We start from the raw sequence: 21,482 nt of genomic DNA, 5'->3' as shown, positions 1-21,482 counted from the left end.
TTTTTTTCAAATGAGCGTATTGATTATAGAGTATCATTGATATCGATAGTCTAGTCTAAGTGAAGAAAAATCTGAAATATAAAACTTATTTGTCGAAACAGACACACTCACATAAGCTTAAGCTGTGCCTCAGCGGAGTCAGAGATAAAACACCCGCACAACAAAAAACAGGGCTTTTTTTCCTCCCCTTGTGCCCATGTTTTGGGCCTCAGTCCTGGGTGGCATAGCAATTGCAGTGGTAAATTGCACTGTCACAAATTCCTCCTTCCCTTGCTTGCTCTCTGTCTCTCTAAGCCTTCGTTTCCAAAACACAGCTGGGCCAGACGGAGACAAGAGGAGGCTGGAACACAACAGACGTGTTCAGAATACAGAGAAGCCCCCAGCACAGAGAGCAATAATGTCAAAATAAGAAAGAAAAGAACGGCCACGGGCACTTGAGGGCCATGTTTGTTATTAGAAGTTTGCAAAATCATCACAACCTAGAATATTTTGTTAAATTATTACGTGATAGAAAGACAAAGGGGACAAAGAACTGTATGTCAAATATAGAAAGATGGTAGAAAGAAATAATAGAAAGAAAGATGGATACATTGATAGATATATGGATGGATATGATCCATATCCAATATGATATATGATAGATATGATAGATATTTACATAGATAGATGGATGGATGGATGGATGGTTTGATAGATGGATAGATAGATAGATAGATAAACAGATAGATAGATGTACATATGAACAACATTTGGTTCGCCTAGCTCAAATACTGGCTTAACTAAACACAAAATAAGTGTGAGAAAAGAAAATTCCAAAGTTTTAGTTTTACATTAAAATATGACACTGAAAAAGGAGTTTGACAGCAGCATAGGTATTATTATTATTGTGAGTTTTGTTGGCGGTTGGACTGTTATCACAGTGTGTTTTCTGTGAACATCTTCTGTCTATCCGGGCTTTACTGCTGCGTCCCGCACAAGGTTAGTCAGGACTGCAATCAGCTCCGAGGTACAGGACAACACATCACTGAGACATGAGCCCCACAGTACTGGAAACATACTGCAGCACTAGAAAAAGACAAGTCCCCAGGACTCATTATAAGCCTGGAAAACCGCAGAATACAAAGCACTTGGATTTAGATACAGATCAACTAAGAAAATAATGAAATTCATAAATTTTCTCTTAAATTGTATTGTTTTCAGTAAAGATGAGTAATTTAAATACAACACTTGAATTTTGAAATGTTTCTTAAGGTGTATTTATTATTTCAAGAAAACCTAATGAGCTAGCTATGGAAAAACAAAATGTTGCATTCACCAAATCATTGCTGTTCAATCATTCCATTTTAAAGGTAAAAACACTTCCTCACAAGGAAATGTTTTATAATATTAAAACCGTATGGTTATCAGAGTTATAGCGCTGGGTGGTCTACCGGTTTCTACCGTATACCTGTTTTAATTTACAATATCATATGAATTTTTTCATTTACCGTAATACTGATGCATTGCTGCAAAGAGACATCCATCCATCCATCCATCTTAATCCGCTTATCCGGTATAGGGTCGCGGGGGGATCAGCTCCAGCAGGGGACCCCAAACTTTCCTTTCCCGAGCCAAATCAACCAGCTCTGACTAGAGGATCCCGAGGCGTTCCCAGGCCAGGTTGGAGATATAATCCCTCCCCCTTGTCCTGGGTCTTCCCCGAGGCCTCCTCCAAGCTGGACCTGGAATACCTCCCTAGGGCGGTGCCCAGGAGGCATCCTCACCAGATGCCAGAACCGCCTCAACTGGCTCCTTTTGACATGAAGGAGCAGCGGCTCTACTCCGAGCTCCTCTCGGATGACTGAGCTTCTCACCCTATCTCTAAGGGAGATGCCAGCCTCCCTCCTGAGGAAACCCATTTCGGCCGCTTGTACCCTGGATCTCATTTTTTCAGTCATGACCCAGCCTTCATGACCATAGGTGAGGGTAGGAACAAAAACGTCACAACGTTGCGATAAATTGAATGTATTACCGCACCCGCTGCTCCGATTCTCAGACCAATCTCCCACTCCATTGTCCCCTCACTCGCGAACAAGACCCCAAAGTATTTAAACTCCTTCACTTGGGGTAAGGACTCATTCCCTACCTGAAGAAGGCACTCCATCGGTTTCCTGCTGAGAACCATTGCCTCAGATGTAGAGGTGCTGATCCTCATCCCAGCCGCTTCACACTCGGCTGCGAACCGATCCAGTGAGTGCTGAAGGTCACAGGCCAATGATGCCATCAGGACCACATCATCTGCAAAAGGCAGCGATGAGATCCCCAGCCCACCGAACTGCAAACCGTTGGATGGCCCTGAGAAGGGACCCCCTCACCCTAAACTCACGCAGCTGTCTCCCGCCGGACCTGGTCATATGCCTTCTCCAGATCCACAAAACTCATGAAGACCAGTTGGGCATACTCCTAGGCTCCCTCCAGGATCCTTGCAAGAATGAAGATGTGATCCGTTGTTCCATGACGGAGTCCGCATTGTTCCTCGTCAACCCGAGGTTTGACTATCGGCCAAACCCTCCTTCACAGAACCTTGGAGTAGACTTTACCAGGGAGGCTGAGAAGTGTGACACCTCTGTAATTGGCACACACCCTCTGGTCCCCCTTTTTGAAGAGGGGAACCACCCCCCCGGTCTACCACTACTTAGGCACTGTCCCAGACTTCCACGCAATGTTGAAGAGGTGTGTCAACCTAGACAGCCCCTCCACACCCAGAGCTTTCAGCAGTTCTGGACGGATCTCATCAATCCCTGGGGCTTTCTTTGCCACTGTGGAGTTGTACAACCACCTCAGCAACTTCCACCAGGGAAATTGACAACAATCCCTTGAAGAGCGCTAGGGTCAAAGTAATCTGCGAGTGAATTGTGAACGGGATCCCTGACAACTAACTCTCTTTAACAGGATAAAACACAACGGTAATAGTTTTTTCAAATTTACTCCACCGGAGGGCATGCTGGGTAACATTATAGCTGCTAGCCAGCCAAGTAGCATAACAGTCTGTTAAGCTGGGAGAGGCTCCGGTCACTACTGCACATTCACGAACAGAGAAGAAAGTTAGTGGATGAAGAAAGACCGGAGATACACCAAAACAACGTACAGTATGCTCAAGAAAGGTGCCGTCTGCTGTTCCCAAGTTTTTTTTTTCTCTAAAAAATCGTATATAATTTAGCCACTGTTGTTGCCCGTTGCTCTAACATTACTTAGTTGTGCTAATGGCCTTGCTAAGACATGTCACTTCAAGCATGCAGTGGAGCAACATTATGAACACAATCACAATCCACCTACGGTCCTACAGACCGCTGAGAAAGATGGGAGAAAGACAGGATCAGAGCAATGATTAAAACACTGGATTTAAGATGTGATGCCTCGCTGAAATACGTCCGCCAACCTGCTACCATTATTCAGACAGTGGAGCTACAGCCTAACTTACCTGTGGCAAAGGTAGAGTTGATACAACTGTCTTCCAACTATGTTGTTTTGAAAAAGAACAGTTGTTTATATGTGTATTCATTTCATTGAAGTTTTTTTTTACTACTTTGCAGTTAGCACAATAAAAATAGTCTAGATTCTAACTGTTTTATGCTTTCTCCTTCATATAAAATTACTGTATAATGTTCATTCTTTTTCATATAATGATACTGTATAATGTTCGTTCTCCTTCAAATAACGTTACTGTATAATGTTCATTCTTCTTCAAATAACATTACTGTATAATGTTCATTCTTCTTCGTATAATGTTACTGTATAATGTTCATTCTTCTTCATATAATGTTACTGTATAATGTTCATTCATCTTCATATAATGTTACTGTATAATGTTCATTCATCTTCGTATAATGTTACTGTATAATGTTCATTCTTCTTCATATAATGTTACTGTACAATGTTCATTCATCTTCGTATAATGTTACTGTATAATGTTCATTCTCCTTTATATAACGTTACTGTATAATGTTAATTTTTCTTCATATAACGTTACTGTATAATGTTTATTCTCCTTTATATAACATTACTGTATAATGTTAATTTTTCTTCATATAACGTTACTGTATAATGTTCATTCTCCTTCATATAACTGTATAATGCTGTGGAGCCAAGTAAGTAAGCCCTTTAGTAAGCAAAGCTTTTAGTAAACATGATGACGTTAGAATGTTTTTGTGATATTCTATGTACTCCTGATGGTAGAATAAGCCATTATAAAGCTATGTAAAAGGCCCAGTTAAGCAAAAGAAAGAATACCGCAAAATTGCCACAATCTTAAAAAAAATACTGTGAAACAAATTGTTGGTCATACCGCCCAGCACTACTGAGTTAAAATAAATGAGGAAATCTTTTTTTCCTAACTAACAAATTTGTTTTTGAAGTGTTTTGCTTTAAGCAGTGGTGGAATGTAACCAAGTATATTTACTCAAGTACTGTACTTAAGTACAAATGTTGAGGTCCAGCTAAAATAATTTGACCATTAAATACACAACTGTTTGGGTACACTACAGATGGGAGGATTTTACTGCATTGAGTACTTTTAATAGTTTAAGTACATTTTCCTGATACTCCTCATATTCATGTAACATCAGTTTCACTGCATGACTTACACTTGTAACAGTATTTTTACAGTGTGGTATTGGTACTTTTACTTAAGCAAAGGATCTGAATACTTCTTCCACCGCTGATTTTCAGAGACTGCCCCCCCCCCCCATTACCATGGTGATGTGCTCTGCTGAAATGAGAGCAGAGCCAGACTGCAGCCCAGTTAGCTCAGTGACCCATTCAACTACATGTGAGAAATGATGCACACACACACACACACACACACAAACACTCTCTCTTCTCAAATACTGAATATGATTGAAAGATGTTTCCAATATTTTTTAAGCTCTGGCCCAAATAAAAGACAATCCTGATTTTAAGACAACCCCCTCTTGTTCAAGACTCATTGAAGGAAAAACTGCTTTTGATGTTCAGATGTGAAAATATTAAAACTTGTCACATTAGTCACATTTGTTAATTGACAACTTATGGTATAATGTCAGTGAAAAATGAAACAAACTGTAGTCTGTTGGTAGGACTAGGCATTATATCGATATTATATCAATATCAATGAGAATATTGTCTTTTGATTGTTATTGTAGATATCTGTGTTGTCTTATCCTGGTTTTAAAGGCTGCTTTACAGTAACATGATGTCATTTTCTGAACATAGATGTTCTAGCTGTTCTATTGTCTGCTTTTACCCACTTAGTCAATATATAAATGAAGAAAATATAGTGTCTGCAGATGTTCTGCCAGATGTTACCCAGCTTCAGCAGTGTGCCCACACAGACACATGGTTAGAAATAGGTGTATGCATATAATCCACCTCCCTTCTGTCAGAGCATAATTTATAATCATTTGAGAATTTATACTATGTATTGATTCCAGTGTGGAAATTACAATTTACACTCTGTTTTGTTAGTAATCACTACACACAGGCCTGAAATACACACACACACATGCTCAGGTCCTATTCATGCCCAAATGGAGAAAGGTCAGAGTAAGTGGGCTGCCGTGAGCGGTGCCTTGCTCAAGAGCACCTGGCAGTGCCCAGGAGGTGAAGTGGCATCTCTCCAGCTACCAATCCACACTCCTTTCTTTGGTCCACACGGGGACTTGAACCAACAAGTATTACAGCTGAATGTTAAAATTGCAACTGAAATATGCAAATCATTTAAAATAAATAAAAATGTAAAAATTAGAAATAGGTGTATGTGTCCCAAGTAGCACTCCGGACAGCAAAACATAAACTCTGTGTTTCTGTTTACAGGAACTGCGTCAGACTCTGGTTGGACAGAAACAAGTGAATGCCTGTCGCGTTCTCCGAGTCACTGTGTCCACTCCCATGCTCTGGTTCAAGGGATAATCACTATTGCTGCCTTTTTGGCTCCATCTGCTGTTGTGAATGAGTATGTTGAGACCCCAAATATGAGACAATCCCACTTTTTCTGACGCATTTTGAGGGGAGAGAAAAAAAAGTCTTTTATATTTGGGCCAACACGATGTAGAAGAAGAGAATGCAGCTTAGAAGAAAGGTTGGGGTTAGGGTTTGACAGCATTACAAAAAAAAATGAAAGTAAACTACTCAAAGCAACCAACATGGCTGACTCAAGTCTGTACTTGATTTGATCATTAGTTTATGATCAAATCAAGTCATGTATGGACTCTGAGAACAAAGGGAGAGCTGTTGACATCAAATAATATTTCAGAAATGTAAAGTTAGGCACAAACATAACTTCTAACCTAACTGTCGACAATGTGGCCACAGTGAGTGCAGAAATCATGCATTTCTACCATGCCCAGATTATCCAGAAGGGCAAGTGGGCCAGTGCCCACGGGCACCAACCATTCACCACACGACATGAAAAATATTTTTGTATTATTATTCACCTGAAATTGTTGAAAGACCATACATTACTTGTTTATGAACACTAATTTGACAATAATATAAATAAATCAAGATTACATGACCACAATCACTCCCCTCCCCAATCTGTCAGAGTTGAGTTGGTCCACAAGTACGTGCAAATGCATGAAGGGGGGGGGGGGCTTTTAGGTATATCGCCCAGGGGCACCGCATTGTCTTAATACGGGCCTGGTTTCTACTGTTTCTAATCTTTAACACATCAATGTTTGTTGTTACAGAGGTGGCGTGATACATGTCCACATTAATAAGTTAGTAACCCTCATGTTGGCCACACATTTTCTAAATACAACACAGCATTAACATCATTAGCAGGCCCAAACAGAATCTGCTGATTATTTATTTTTTAGTGGTGATCCAGATTTAAAACTGGTGGAATTTAGCGGACCGTTGTTTCCGCTTGTGGTGGAGATGTGTCACATTTCATTTGAGTTTAATATGAGTTTAAAAAAAAGAAAAGAATTCAGCATAAAATTTGTACGATTCCATGTGGCCCAGCTCATCACAAACAGTATAAAGTGAAAACCATAGAAGCAGATATCCAAGCTGGAGAACAGAGTGAAACACAAACCTTTGTAGTAGAAGAGACATCTGTCAGCCAGGACGAACCACCTCTTGTTCCACTGCTTCACTCCACTGCTGGCCTGTGGGAACACACGTCACACACTTATTCATCAGATGGCTCAGACTAAAGCTGCCCCGCTGTCAGCTGCCAGGCCGAGGACAGTCTCTCAGGGCTCACAGTAGACCCTAGCTTGACATGCAATCTAATTCGGAATGACTGTTATAGTAATTAACAAAGTTGTCTGTACTCAGGATGTTTAATATGAGGAAAACATGTGAAAACATGCTTGGATACCTGATGAAGGTCTAAGACTGAAACTTTCTAAATAAATTATTGCTTCTGTAATGGTCAGACTCTTTGACAACACTATTTGACATCATCGGGCTGATTTTCTTAGACCTGACACAGCTCACCCAGGGCAAGAGAAGGCATCATATGACCACGGGCTGAGTAGGACTAAACATGACCAGGGGGCTGATGTAAAACCAGTAATATGGGAGGAGAGAGAACAGCTTTGACCTGCTTGTACAGCCATCCCTGTTTGCTGACTGCGGCTTTGGGATTCCTGCGCATAGAGTTGGAGCGCTTCCCAAACGTGGCTGCCGTTCTGGGAGTACCTCTGGGAGTACGAGACATCTGCAGGGACAGAGGAAGAGACAGATACATTACAATTTACACTGCATTTCATTTAGCAGACGCTCTTATCCAAAGCAACTTCCAATAAGTGCATTCAACCATGAAGTTACAAGCTCAGAAGAGCAAGAATCGAGTACATGTACAAAGTTCTAAGTTCTTCTTAGTTAAGGTTAAGACAGACAGACAGACAGACAAAGAGACAAACAGACAGACAGACATACAGAGACAAAGACAGACAGAGAGACCGGCAGAGAGACAGACAGAGACAGACAGAGAGAGAGACAGAGAGATTGACAGCGAGACAGACAGACAGCGAGACAGACAGACAGACAGACAGAGAAACAGAGAGAGAGAAAGAGACAGACAGAGAGACTGACAGCAAGACAGACAGAGAGAGAGAAAGAGACAGATAGAGAGACAGAGAGATAGACAGAGAGAGAGAGACAGATAAACAGACAGAAAAAAAGGATAAAGAGGGTTTATATAATGGTTATGCATTTATTAAACAGTATTTATGAAATACCAAGCAATTCCCACTACAATAGTGTAGTATTAGAGTATAGAGGAGCGTCAGACAGTTTATGTTTCTATTCATAAAGTGAACTTCCACATACATGGTAAAGGGAAATGTGCGTCTGTGTGTGTCCATCCACGGGTTATGTGCAGATCAGACATACCATTGCTATAGATGGAGCCAATTTCTCAATAACATGAGGTTAACGAGGGACATGAGGTCAACAAAGGATGTGAGGGAAAACTTGGTTGGTAATCAAGACCTCTCAGGCAACAAACGCAAGAGTGATTACACTACTTCCTAGGACTGAAGAAACTATAGGCAGTATACAGTTAATATATTCACAATGGCCATTTCATTTCTTTTTCAAATTTTTGGAATTAAGGATTGATACCCAACCCTAAATTTTGCATCAAACCTTCACAGATAGCTGTGAATTTAAATGACAGCCTGGCATGTTCTTCTTTTTGAGCGGAGCTGTTCAGATACGCAAAACAAATTTTGGTGTAAATTTCATATCGTATGTGTGTGTGCACTCACCCGGGTGTAAGGCTGGCCTTCTGGGGACAGGTCTGACACCATATTTGCACTTTTGGAGTGAGTGATCTTCTCAGCATTAGTATTCACCTTCCCATTCATATCCAAATCACAGTGCCTGGACAGAGAAGTAAAGACATATGCGGTTGTTAGTACATTTGTACTTCTAATCCTTGTTGTCTTATTGCCTGCCAAGAGAAGTGTGTGTGATTGCCAGAACACTTACTGTGCAAAATATCTGGTCCCAACTGATTTGTCTAGGTCTAATCTGCTCCAGTCTACCACACTGCAGACTTTTCAGCAGTCTAAAGACCAATGTTTACATCTGGCTGACAGGACCTCTAGTTGTGGTATGAATAATACCTAATTATTCATATATTTATATATATATATATATATATATATATATATATATATTATATATACTGCTTGATATTGTTGATGAAAAGCTGAAACCAAATGTAGCAATATATAATAATATTGAGGAGGTGACACATTTTACAGAATCGTTGACAGGATAATCGTGATGGAATCGTGAGACAAGTAAAGATTCACACCCCTACTGTGCAGTCTTATATGTGCAGAAAGGAATACAAAGATGCAGTTTAAATGTAACTTAAAGCTACAGTGTGTAACAATTTCTCTTATCTAGCGGTGAAATTGTATATCACAACCAACTGAATATTTCTTTGTTGACCCCCCCCATTCTGATCTTGTTTTAACTCCTACGGTGGCCGTATTACCTAGGTACTGTCAGGGCACGCCCTCATACTCTGCTTCTGACTGGCTAGTAGTCCTTTCCTTGTTACTGTCAGGGCACGCCCTCAAACTCTGCTTCTGACTGGCTAGTAGTCCTTACCTAGGTACTGAGCATGTGCGACTCCCAACAAAAATGGAACAGCAGTGAGATGTCTCACTCTGTAGCTAAAGCAGAGAGCTCAAAACACAGGGTGAGAAGATGAGCTATTCTGGTATAACCTTTAAATACAATTATGAACTTGGAAATGAGCACAATATGAGGTATTTAATAAAAGTCTAAGCATTTACTCGTTATTTTCTGACAACTTGATAAACAAATGATTGATTCACCTGAATATGTTCGGTTTCTACGGTACCGCCGACGGCAACTAGGCCTACATCATATTTTTTTCCAGCAAAACAGACGGAAAGCAGAAAAAACAGAAAATTGTATTTTCTTCTTTACAAATAAAATAAATGTCAGACTGATTGACTGACATGTGATGTGCATTCTTTGTAGAAAACAATTAGTTTTAGAAATGTCGTATGATATATTGTCTCAAGAAGTTTTTTGTAAAAGAAAAGAAAATTGCAACACTCAAAACTATCGAATCACAATATTTGCACATTTATGTATCTATCTATTTTGAGAATGGCTATCATTGAAAGCCGTGATACAAATCAAATTGGCGCCCATATATCGTGAAAGAATCCACTCGGGACAAAAGCATATCGTCCAAGCCCTGGTCTGTATACAGTGGTGTGAAAAAGTGTTTGCCCTCTTCCTCATTTCCTGTTCCTTTGCATGTTTGTCACACTTAAGTGTTTCGGAACATCAAACCAATTTAAACAATAGTCAAGGACAACAAAAGTAAACACAAAATGCACTTTGTAAATGAAGGTGTTTATTTAAAGGTGAAAAAAAATCCAAACCATCATGGCCCTTGTGAAAAAGTGATTACCCCTAAACCTAATAACTGGTTGGGCCACCCTTAGCAGCAACAACTGCAACCAAGCGTTTGCGATAAAGTGCAATGAGGCTTTTCAGCGTCCTGGAGGAATTTTGGCCACTCCTCTTTGCAGAATTGTCCTAATTCAGTTACATTGAGGGTTTTCGAGCCTGAACGGCCTCTTTTAAGGTCATCACACAATTCAATAGGATTCAGGTCAGGATTTGGCTAGGACACTCCAAAGACTTCATTTTGTTTTTTTCAGCATTCGGGGGTGGACTTGCTGGGTGTTTAGGATCATTGTCCGGCTGCAGAACCCAAGTTCGTTTCAGCTTGAGTACACAAACAGATGGTCGGACATTCTCCTCAGGATCTCTTGGTAGACAGCAGAATTCATAGTTCCTTTTATCACGGCAAGTCTTCCAGGTCTGAAGCAGCAAAACGCCCCAGACCATCACACTACCACCACCATATTTTACTGTTGGGATAATGTCTTTTTATGAAATGCAGTGTTCTTCTACACCAGATATACTTGGACAACACCTTCCAAAGAGTTCCACTTTTGTCTCATCGGTCCACAGAATGTTGTTAAAAGTCTTGGGGATCATCAAGATGTGTTGTGGAGAAATTGAGACAAGCTTTGATGTTCTTTTTTTGCCAGCAGTGGTTTTCTCTTGGAACTCTGCAATGCCGGCCATTTTTGCCCAGTCTTTTCCTGATGGTGGAGGCATGAACGCTGACCTTAACTGAGCAAGTGAGGCCTGCAGTTCTTGGACATGTTGTGGGGTCTTTTGTGACTCTTGGATGAGTCGTCGCTGCGCTCGTGGGTAATTTGGGCGGCCGGCCACTCTGGGAAGGTTCACCACTGTTCCATGTCTTCGCCATTTGTGGATAATGGCTCACCTGTGTTGCTGGATTCCAAAGCTTTGGAAATGGCTTTATAACCCTTTTCAGACTGATAGATCTCAATTACTTTTTTCTCAATTGTTCCTGAATTTCTTGAGTCTCGGCATGATGGTAGCTTTTGAGGATCTTCTGGTGGACCTTACTGTGTCAAGCAGTCCTATTTAAGTGATGCCTTGATTGTGAAAGGGTGTGGCAATAATCAGGCCTGGTGTGGCTAGAGAAATTGACCAGGTGTGGACAACCACAGTTATAGTATGTTTTAACAAGGGGGGCAATCACTTTTTCAACAGGGCCATGATGGTTTGGATTTTTTTTCACCTTTAATATAAAACACCTTCATTTACAAATTGCATTTTGTGTTTACTTGTGTTGTCCTTGACTATTGTTTAAATTGGTTTGATGTTCCGAAACACTTAAGTGTGACAAACATGCAAAGGAACAGGAAATGAGGAAGGGGGCAAACACTTTTTCACACCACTGTATGTGGCTCAGCTGTAAGGTTGGAGGGTGCTTAGGGAGTGAACACAAGTGTTATTGTCTTGGGTTTATTGATTAATTAATGTTGTCAGAAGTGGAATCCACTTGTGAACCCTTGTGGGATAGAGAGGGATACTAATCCTTGTGACCGAAACAAAACTGAAAACACAAGCAGTCCTGTGTGCTCATTCATGGAATAGCATCAACAGAAACCAACAGGTCTATCTACTGTATCCTAAACTACTCACCAACTGATAGTTAAAGCCTTAGTGTGTACCTTTTTTGACATTAATTAACGTTGGAAACATTTAAGCCATTGCCAAATGAGTTACTACAAAGCTAATTAAAAGGAGCTTTAAGCAATGTCACGCATGCTTAAGGCTACAACATTTTTTGTCACATACGGCAGACATCTCCTCCCTATCTGCTAGCTGCCTGTCCCCTGAACACACTGAAAAAACATCTCCTCACTATCTGCTAGCTGCCTGTCCCCTGAACACACTGTAAAAACATCTCCTCACTATCTGCTAGCTGCCTGTCCCTTAAACACACTGTAAAAAACATCTCCTCACTATCTGCTAGCTGCCTGTCCCCTGAAAACACTGTAAAAAACATCTCCTCACTATCTGTTGGCTACCTGTCCCCAGAACACACTGGAAAAAAACACCTCACTACCTGCTAGCTGCCTGTCTCCTGAACACACTGTACAAAGCATCTCACTATCTGCTAGCTGCCTGTCCCCAGAACACACTGTAAAAAATATCTCCTCACTATCTGCTAGCTGCCTGTCCCCTAAACACACTAAAAAAAACATCTCTACACTACCTGCTAGCTGCCTGTCCCCTGAACACACTCTAAAAAACATCTCCTCACAACCTGCTAGTTGCCTGTCCCCTGAACACACCGTAAAAAACATCTCCTCACTACCTGCTAACTGCCTGTCCCCTGAACACACTGTAAAAAACATGGGCTCTGTAGACAGCCCAGAGTCTACAAACAGCAACAAAGACCAACTGCGCCAAACTGCACAATGAAACATACAGTGTTCCAGCGTTCCAGCCCATAATCGACAAGAAGGATTTCTGTTGTCAACAACAAGTAATGTCACCCAACATCGCTTAGAGCACCTTTAAGGCTGCAGCTCCATCAGCTTCAACTATCTATGTTCCTCTTCCTCTTCTGCAGAGTCCATCATGTTTTTTTAATCCTCTGTGTCCTCCTTGGCTGTATCGAGGAGGGGGTATCATGTGGACGCGCTGACAGTGTTGTTGTCATTACTTAGAATTCCTCATGGGGGAGACAGAAACTCCCTCATAGCTTTAAAGACTTATTACCATAAGTGTTTACCAAGTTTGTCTTTTTCTCTTTTCTTGCTAACAAACCATATTCTATAAATAATCCATAAAGGTGCTGTTTGTGGAGTATGTATGTTAAAGGGGATATAGTGTTTTCAAATCAGAATCGCTATTTGAAAAGAGTGCGATTAGCTAATCGCGAAGACCGCGATAAATTGAATGTGCAGAATTTGTTTTTTTTTATTCCTCTTTTTATTATTATATTTACTGTTTTTTATAAGATGCATGCTGGCATAATGTTACATATCACAGATTGTTAACAGAAATGTCCTATTTTCAGTGTATTTTTCATTTTTATAACTTGATATGATCTTAGAAGGTGCAATGTGTAGATGCTGCAGTTGAACTGAGGCAGATCAGACATTTCAGTTTAGTGGAATGTACCAATATGTTTTTCTGGAAAAAGTAGTTTATGATTATTACTTTAGCTTTTATGATAAATGTTCTTTGTTTGTTTTGCTTATTGAAAGAAAACACTCATCGATGTTCTCATCCTTGCATAACAATATAGAGCGGTTTTGATGGTGTTTCATGTTATAACGCTCAATGACATGTTTTACCTGTTACACAATTAATATTAAATTTAGGCAACAAAAAAAGCAACAATAAAAGACACAAATCCAATCGTAATCATAATATCTGGCAGAAAGAAAAATGTCCCAATTTTTTAGCCCTAATGTATATGATTTGTAGATGTGTGCCAATGTAGCTGACCAAACACATTACTGCTGGTAAATTGCGTTTATAGGTTACTTACTGCAGATAGGAGTGTATGGTTGCAGGCTCTTCCAGCTGGATCGGGCTCACTGCTGGTCCAGCTGGTCTACTGGGGTCATGTTGACTGGAAACAGACACATGAAGCACACAAAGGACATAGATCAACACACTACGTCAAAGATGGCATCCTGGAATATCAAATCTCTCCATTGTTCAGTTGGGATCGTCAACAGATAATCTTGGATGAAAAATAATAACAGTTTTATTGAAACTTGAGTCTCATTTTGACAGTTTCTTCAATTCAATTTCAATTCCATTTCTAGTATCATATCAAAACAAGAGTTTTCTCAAGACACTTTACAGAGAGCGTAGACCAAACTCTGTACATTCTTCCATCATTTGTATCACTTGATGCAGTAGGAATGCTGGTTTTTGACCCAAATGTTAGCAATTAACTTGGTGGATTCATTGATCCTATTACTCATATGAATGAAGGACATATTGGCCAAACCAAGGGTATAGCAAACAGGAATCATCTCTAAATAGCAATAAAAAAAAGTGCATTTTCCAAATCCTATTTTGAATGTTGCATCTGACTGTATCTCCTTTCAGACTTGACTGTGTGTGTGTTTGTCTGTTTAAATGTAAATGTAAATGTGCTGTATTTATATAGCGCTTTTCCGGTCTTAACAACTGCTCAAAGCGCTTTTACATCTACAGGAAACATTCACTCATTCACACACATTCATACACTGTGGCCGGGGCTGCCGTACAAGGTGCCACCTGCTCATCAGATAAACATTCATACACAGTCACACTCCGATGCGCAGCGATGTGTGTGTGTGTTTGTTTGGCATGTGGCCACATTATTGATTTGAAACTCTAAGGAGAAACATAAATTATGTTTATAGTGGCAACTAGAGTCCAAGTGTTTCCTTTTTGCAATAATAGTACAAAATATTTTATGATTCATTGTCATGTCATCCAATACAGAACTTTAACATTATCATCCAAACATGTCCTCATTTTGTGATGAGAAAAGTATTCCTGAGTTGTCTTTCTATTTTTGTCTTGAACTGTTGAGGTGAAGGTGACATGTAAAACATGGCAAACTCCCCATGATACCCCCCAGTCACTGATGACATCACACAGTCAGCTGACGCATCAGCTGATCAGAGCACAGCGGCACTGCAGCTGTCTTCCTGCATAAACTCATTCCTCGCATAATTTACTTAACAGTATTTAGAATCATCAGCCACTTCAGGGCTTCAAACTCACATGCTGCTGTTCTGGATCTCAGGGCGCTCTGAGTGTGTGTGTGTGTGTGTGTGTGTGTGTGTGTGTGTGTGGTGGGCATCTGGCCTAGTATCTGCATAGGAGTATCTGTGTGGCTTCCTTACACATATTGTATGTTCTTAATCTCTGTTTCTTTAACACATACACACGTTGTGTGTGTGTGTGTGTGTGTGTGTGTGTGTGTGTGTGTGTGTGTGTGTGTACATGTATGCATGCATGAATGACTTTGGAGCTACCAAAAATAACAAGTATCAGGTCTCCATGTGTGAAGCCTCTGTTGGGTTTTAAAAACCAGCCTTTTGTTTACCGTCGGTGGCAATATTGTTTCTGATGAAGATAGTCACAACATCATAGTCACTGATATAAAGTGAATCATCACTGAGTCACTAAATCATAATAACAACAGAATAAACAGTGTGTGTAAAATCCAATCCAAAGTCAGTTTCCATCACAAGCCTTGTCCTGACCATTGTCAATGGCAACAATCACCGTCTAGACGCACTCTTTACACTGCTGCCATCTGACTGCAGATACAGGACTTTGAGGTGGGGTAGGACTCACTTTGGCAGAAGTTTTGGGCCTTCTGCCATAGCACTGTTGGAGAAAACACCTGGCTGACCTTATAGAGATCTGGTGTCGTTGTAAATATGCTTGTTTTTATTTCTGTTTTTTTTTTAATCTGTTGATGCATTTGTTTGTGTACAGTATATTGCCATGTGCATGAACCAGACTGTGAAAACAAATTCCCCATCCATCCATCCATCCGTCCATCCATCCATCCATCCATCCATCCATCCATCCATCCTCATGGCCTGAGGGGAAAGGCTCCTCCTGGGGCTGTAGGGCTGCCTGGTGAATCCGGTACTTTCTTACCGACCTCAACAGGGAGAAAAGGCTGTCACACGGGTTCCCTGTCACGAAGCTCTCGATGATGAGGGGATATTGAGGATTTTGTGAGGTGTCTGAGGTGAAAGAGTTTCTGTTTTGCCTTTCTCACCACTGAATCAGTACGAAGCACCCAGGTCAAACCCTCGGTGTGGACACCAAGTTTCTTATAGCTGTCCACCCTCTCCACAGAGGACCTTTTATTATTAAGTAGGTTCCTTCCCTACTTCTTCTCAAAGTCCACCATCATCTCCTTATCCTTTCCTTAGTCTAGTTTAATCCCAGGTCCTTGAGTTTAGCGACGAGCCTGGAGGGACATATGGTGCTACATGCGGAATTGCAGTCAATAAACAGAGATTTAACATAGGATCCCTTCTTTTCCAAGTGAGACAGGGTGGTGTAGAGGATGTGTGCTACGGCGTCTTCCATCAAACGTTTGGGATGGTAGGCAAACTGTAAAGGTGTTTATCTCACTTGCTACTGACGCATCAGCACTTGACAAGGGGAAGGGGTTAGATTTGTAATCTGTCATAGTTCTCAGACCTTGCCACATGCTTCTGGGGTTGCCCTCCAGGACTTGTAGTTCCACTTTCTTCTTTCTTCTTCTGCTCTACTTGTGAAATGATTTAACTGTAGTCTTAGGTAAAGTTGCGTCTGATGTTTTACAAACTGAATCTACAACAGATTCAGTAATTCAATTGATGTCCTCAGTGTTATGGAAAGTGTTGAACGTGCTTCAGACTGCGTTGCATAGTGCAGACTGTAGGGCGACCATTGATTGGCTTAACCATTTCCTGACCTCGTGCTTCACCAGGGGCATTACCGCTGTGACAACGGCCAATGTAAATTCCCTTGGTAGAATTAATTAATCATCAATCAGTTTGTTATCCAATGCCTTTCCATTGGCTAGCAAGATGCTTGGCAGAGGATATCCATGTGGCCAGGATTTTAGCTGGTGTTTAATCCCTCCACTCTTGCCTTGCTGCCTCCTCTGATCAACTCTCTTTGCTCTGTGCGCGTTGTCATAAACAGGGGTGTGTGGGGCGTCATTTGAGCTGCACAAATCTAATTTGGAATACCCTAAGGACAATAACACACTGCATTTCACTATTTGGAAATGCAGATCCCAAACCTTCAACATATAGTACAAAACTCTACATTACTTTCAAAGAACTGGTTCAGAATTACCAAATAGGTCAAGAATCTTATTTTCAATTCGTACAACTTAAATCGGTCACTAAACATATGGGTCAACTTTAAACACAACAACTATCCACACTAGCAGAAGAAACAGTCAAGCTCACATCACTTTATAAAACTGTATCAAAATTGTAGAAACCTCTCACTGATCAACACTGATCTCCCCTTATTATCAAATGGGAGAAAGATGTATCCATATCACTAGATATTGACTCCTGGACAAACACATTCTCAATGACAAATAAAGACGTTCACCTCTCATACTGCCTAAAACGCTGGTATCGGGAAGTACTGGAGTTAATGCACCGATCCAATACCACATAATAAAAGAAAATCTACGTTAATGTTGTTTATTTATGTTTTTTACCGTTGTAACTGACTGTCAAACTGAATAATAAAAGAAAGTTCTGTGGCATTCATTGTTTGTGTTTGTTCATGTTTCACAAAGAGTTTAACCTGAGCCAGGCTGTAGAACAAAGACAGAAATCACACCACATCCATACGGGGATAGTAGTATACAGCTGTGAAAACATAATAAAATATATGGCACACTGGTATCGGATGAGTACTTGGTATAGGCTGATATGCAAGTTCAGGTATCAGAATCAGTATCGGGAAGCAAAAAATGGTATGGGACTATCTCTACAAATAAACCCAACCTCCAACTGATTCAAGACAAGGTAAACTACAGAAAACACCTCACCCTCTAAAGAATGCACCAAAAAGACGCTCACCACTCTGCCTGCCTAACAGCTTAGATGATTACACCCACACAATCTGGCACTGCCCACCCATACACCCAACACTTTTGGAAGGAAATCAATGATTAACTGTCTTTCACATTGAACAACAGGATTAGACTCTCCCTATTACTCTACTCTATTAGGATAGGAATCATGAGTCACACTCCTCATCCATATTATAAAAGTAATACTCATTGCTCTAAATGTTGCAAAGAAGACCACCCCCCTAAACTGGAAAAGCAAGATAAAACTAAACATCCTACTATGTATAAAGTATACAATATTTTCCTATCGTTATTATTACTTAGTTATTTCCATCATAGTTAGTACTTTTAGTTTCAATGCACACACAATTAAAATTACTATTATTGTTAGGAGCATTTGGAGTTTAGTTTGGACCCCCAGTCCTATCAGTCAATACATACAGGTCTACCTGCTGAGGAAGGCTGTGAGACACGGTAGAAAGTTCTCAAAAGGCTTGTAAGTAGAACTCCAGTTCCTATTTTAATTGTTTCCAAGGTAAAGAATGAACGCTTAAAGGAATAAAAGAGACTTCAGATCCAGTATTAGGTGACCACTAACGTCTATATAAAAAAGACTTTAGATACAGTATTAGGGGACCACTAAGGTCTTTATGAAAGAGACTTCAGATACAGTAATAGGGACCACTAAGGTCTATATAAAAGAGACTTCAGATACAGTATTAGGGGACCACTAAGGTCTTTATAAAAGAGACTTCAGATACAGTATAGGGGACCACTAAGGTCTATACAAAAGAGACTTCAGATACAGTATTAGGGACCACTAAGGTCTATATAAAAGATTTCAGATACAGTATTAGGGGACCACTAAGGTCTATATAAAGAGATTTCAGATACGTATTAGGGACCACTAAGGTCTTTCTAAAGAGATTTCGATACAGTATTAGGGGACCACTAAGGCCTATATAAAAGAGACTTCAGATACAGAATTAGAGGACCACTAAGGTCTATATATAGAGACTTCAGATACAGTATTAGGGGACTACTAAGGTCTATATAAAAGAGACTTCATATACAGTAGTAGGGGCCCACTAAGGTCTATATAAAAGAGACTTCATTTACATATTAGGGGACTACTAGGCCTATATAAGAGACTTCAGATACTAATTAGGGGAACCACTAAGGTCATATAAAATGACTTCATATACAGTATTGGGGGACCACTAAGGTCTATATAAAGACTTCAGATACAGAATTGGGGACCAACTAGGTCTATATAAAAGATACTTCAGATACAGTATGAGGGGACCACAAGGTCTATATAAAAGAACTTCAGATACAGTATTGGGGGACCACTAGTCTATATAGAGACTTCAGATACAGAATTAGGGGACCACTAAGGTCTATATAAAAGAACTTCAGATACAGTTTGGGGACCACTAAGGTCTATTTAATAGAGACTTCAGTATACAGTATTAGGGGACCACTAAGGTCTATAAAAGAGACTTCATATACAGTATTAGGGGACTACTAAGGCCTAATAAAGAGACTTCAGATACAGTATTAGGGGACCACTAAGGTCTATATAAAAGAGATTTCATAACAGTATTGGGGACCACTAAGGTCTATATAAAAGAACTTCAATACAGTATGTAGGGGACCACTAAGGTCTATATAAAAGCATCTAAAGAGTACCATGTCATAGGACTTTTAAAACTTGCAGTACTGGTCGGACAAACCTCAAAGATGTTTCCTTAAAAGGTTTAGCCTACATGTGTATTGTGGTTAAGATAGATAGATAGATAGATAGATAGATAGATAGATAGATAGATAGATAGATAGATACTTTATTCATCCCAAAGGAAATTTTAGGCATCCAGTAGCAAGACAACCATAACACAACAAACACATATACACACATATATCACACTTACATAAGAATTAAAATATAAATCACTCACAGAAATGCAATGACCATGATTAGGTAAGGTACTATGTTAGACTGTGTGCATTGATGATTGGTGCAAAAGTGAACAGTGTAGGGATTGAACAGTGCAGTAGATCATAATTAAATATCAACTATGACTATAAAATATAAACATAATAACCTATAAACTGACTGATACAAGCGATAACTACAGAAACTAATATTGCTTTAACATGAGATGACATACTACTCCCACTGTCTGATTGACAACACATGTGTAGTGAAGTAAAAAATAACTAAACACCAAAGACATACAGGCAAAACCAAACCAACATCTTTAAATTCCTGATCCTGATTTAGCACTGCACCACTGTAGAACACCCCAGACACACACCACCACACGGTGTCACATGACGCACGCACACAGACACAGACACGCAAACGTACACAGACACACAGACACACACCTCTATATATCACTGTACACAAAGCCCAGGCATTAAGCACACATGCACAGCAGGGCTTATGGTTTTCCTGTGTTTCCTGCTGGCACTGCATTGCAGTCATCTCTGACCTCCAAGCTCCTGGCTGTCCACTCCTCCATCAACCTCCCCTCCTCCTTTCCTCGTCTTCCTCGCCTTGTCCTAACTCCATCCCTGTGTGTCACTTCCGCATTCTTCCCTCCACCTACCTGACTCTCCTGTCCACACGGAACTTCAACATCCTCCCCTGGATCCGTCATGTACCGACAGTGCAGGAGACGGGACCGGCGGACGGACAGATGGAGGAGCGATGGAGAGATGAACAGAGAGGTGGAGAGCAGTGGGACAGATACACACCACTGTCCTCTTCTCTCTCCTTCAGACTGCATGCCTCTCTCTCTCTCTCTCTCTCTCTCTCTCTCTCTCTCTCTCTCTCAAACACACACACACACACAAACACACACACACACACACATAAAGACATAAACACAGACACACATACACACTTGCTGCCTTCAGGCTGAGAATTGCAACACTCAGCTTATTCAGTCCCCTAACAGTCTGGTTGATATACGCTCTAGCTCTAACATACTCTTTCTCTCTCTATCTTTATTTCATTTGCTGTCCACCTCTCTCCGTCTCTCTCTCACACACACACACACACACACACACACAAACACGCACATGCACATGAACACCCACAAGCACCCGCACCCGCACAATGTCTGTATCAGTATAATTCTGCTCTTGTTTTTCTCACAAAACAAAAACACCATGTGTTCTTAGCCACTGCCAGTGTGTGTATGTGTGTTTGTGTATACACATCTGTCCAGAGTCCTGGAAGAACTCATGGCCAGTGTGCCACAGGAACAAACATCCAGCCCATTCGGCCAGGAGTGAATGCCTGATCAGCTGGAGCCATGGATTTGGTGGTTAGGTGGGGGTTAAGTAAATGTAAGTGCACTTTTCTAGTCTACTCAAAGTGCTTTTACATAGTGTGGCAGGGTCAGCAGCCTCGGCCACAGTGTAAAAAAACTCTCATATCAATCATTTTTATAACTGAGCTGCCTCCACGAAACAGAGCAAACAT

At 40.6% G+C, this 21,482-nt stretch overlaps 1 protein-coding gene across 14 annotated transcripts in view; it reads right to left on the bottom strand.

Moving 5' to 3' along the window:
• The window catches only part of plekha6 (pleckstrin homology domain containing, family A member 6), a 77,657-nt gene extending 56,815 nt beyond the window's left edge, over positions 1-20,842 (bottom strand). For 3 of the 14 annotated variants that reach the window (XM_032512462.1, XM_032512467.1, XM_032512473.1), the window contains exons 1-5: positions 20,602-20,840; positions 13,919-14,002; positions 8,739-8,853; positions 7,568-7,684; positions 7,055-7,127 (exon numbers count right to left, since the gene is read on the bottom strand). In XM_032512462.1, coding sequence (XP_032368353.1) covers positions 7,055-7,127; positions 7,568-7,684; positions 8,739-8,853; positions 13,919-14,002; positions 20,602-20,633 — 421 coding nt within the window. In that variant the 5' untranslated portion in view covers positions 20,634-20,840. Of the gene's footprint in view, positions 1-7,054; positions 7,128-7,567; positions 7,685-8,738; positions 8,854-13,918; positions 14,003-20,601 lie in introns of all 14 variants that reach the window. The other 11 variants (XM_032512468.1, XM_032512470.1, XM_032512474.1 and 8 more) reach the window with 11 other exon arrangements.
• Positions 20,843-21,482: the final 640 nt, after the last annotated feature.

Source organism: Etheostoma spectabile, chromosome 4, assembly GCF_008692095.1.
Source record: "Etheostoma spectabile isolate EspeVRDwgs_2016 chromosome 4, UIUC_Espe_1.0, whole genome shotgun sequence".
Classification (NCBI taxonomy): Eukaryota; Metazoa; Chordata; class Actinopteri; order Perciformes; family Percidae; genus Etheostoma; species Etheostoma spectabile.
Note: the sequence above shows the minus strand (reverse complement) of the source record. Positions and strands in the feature narration are given on the sequence as shown.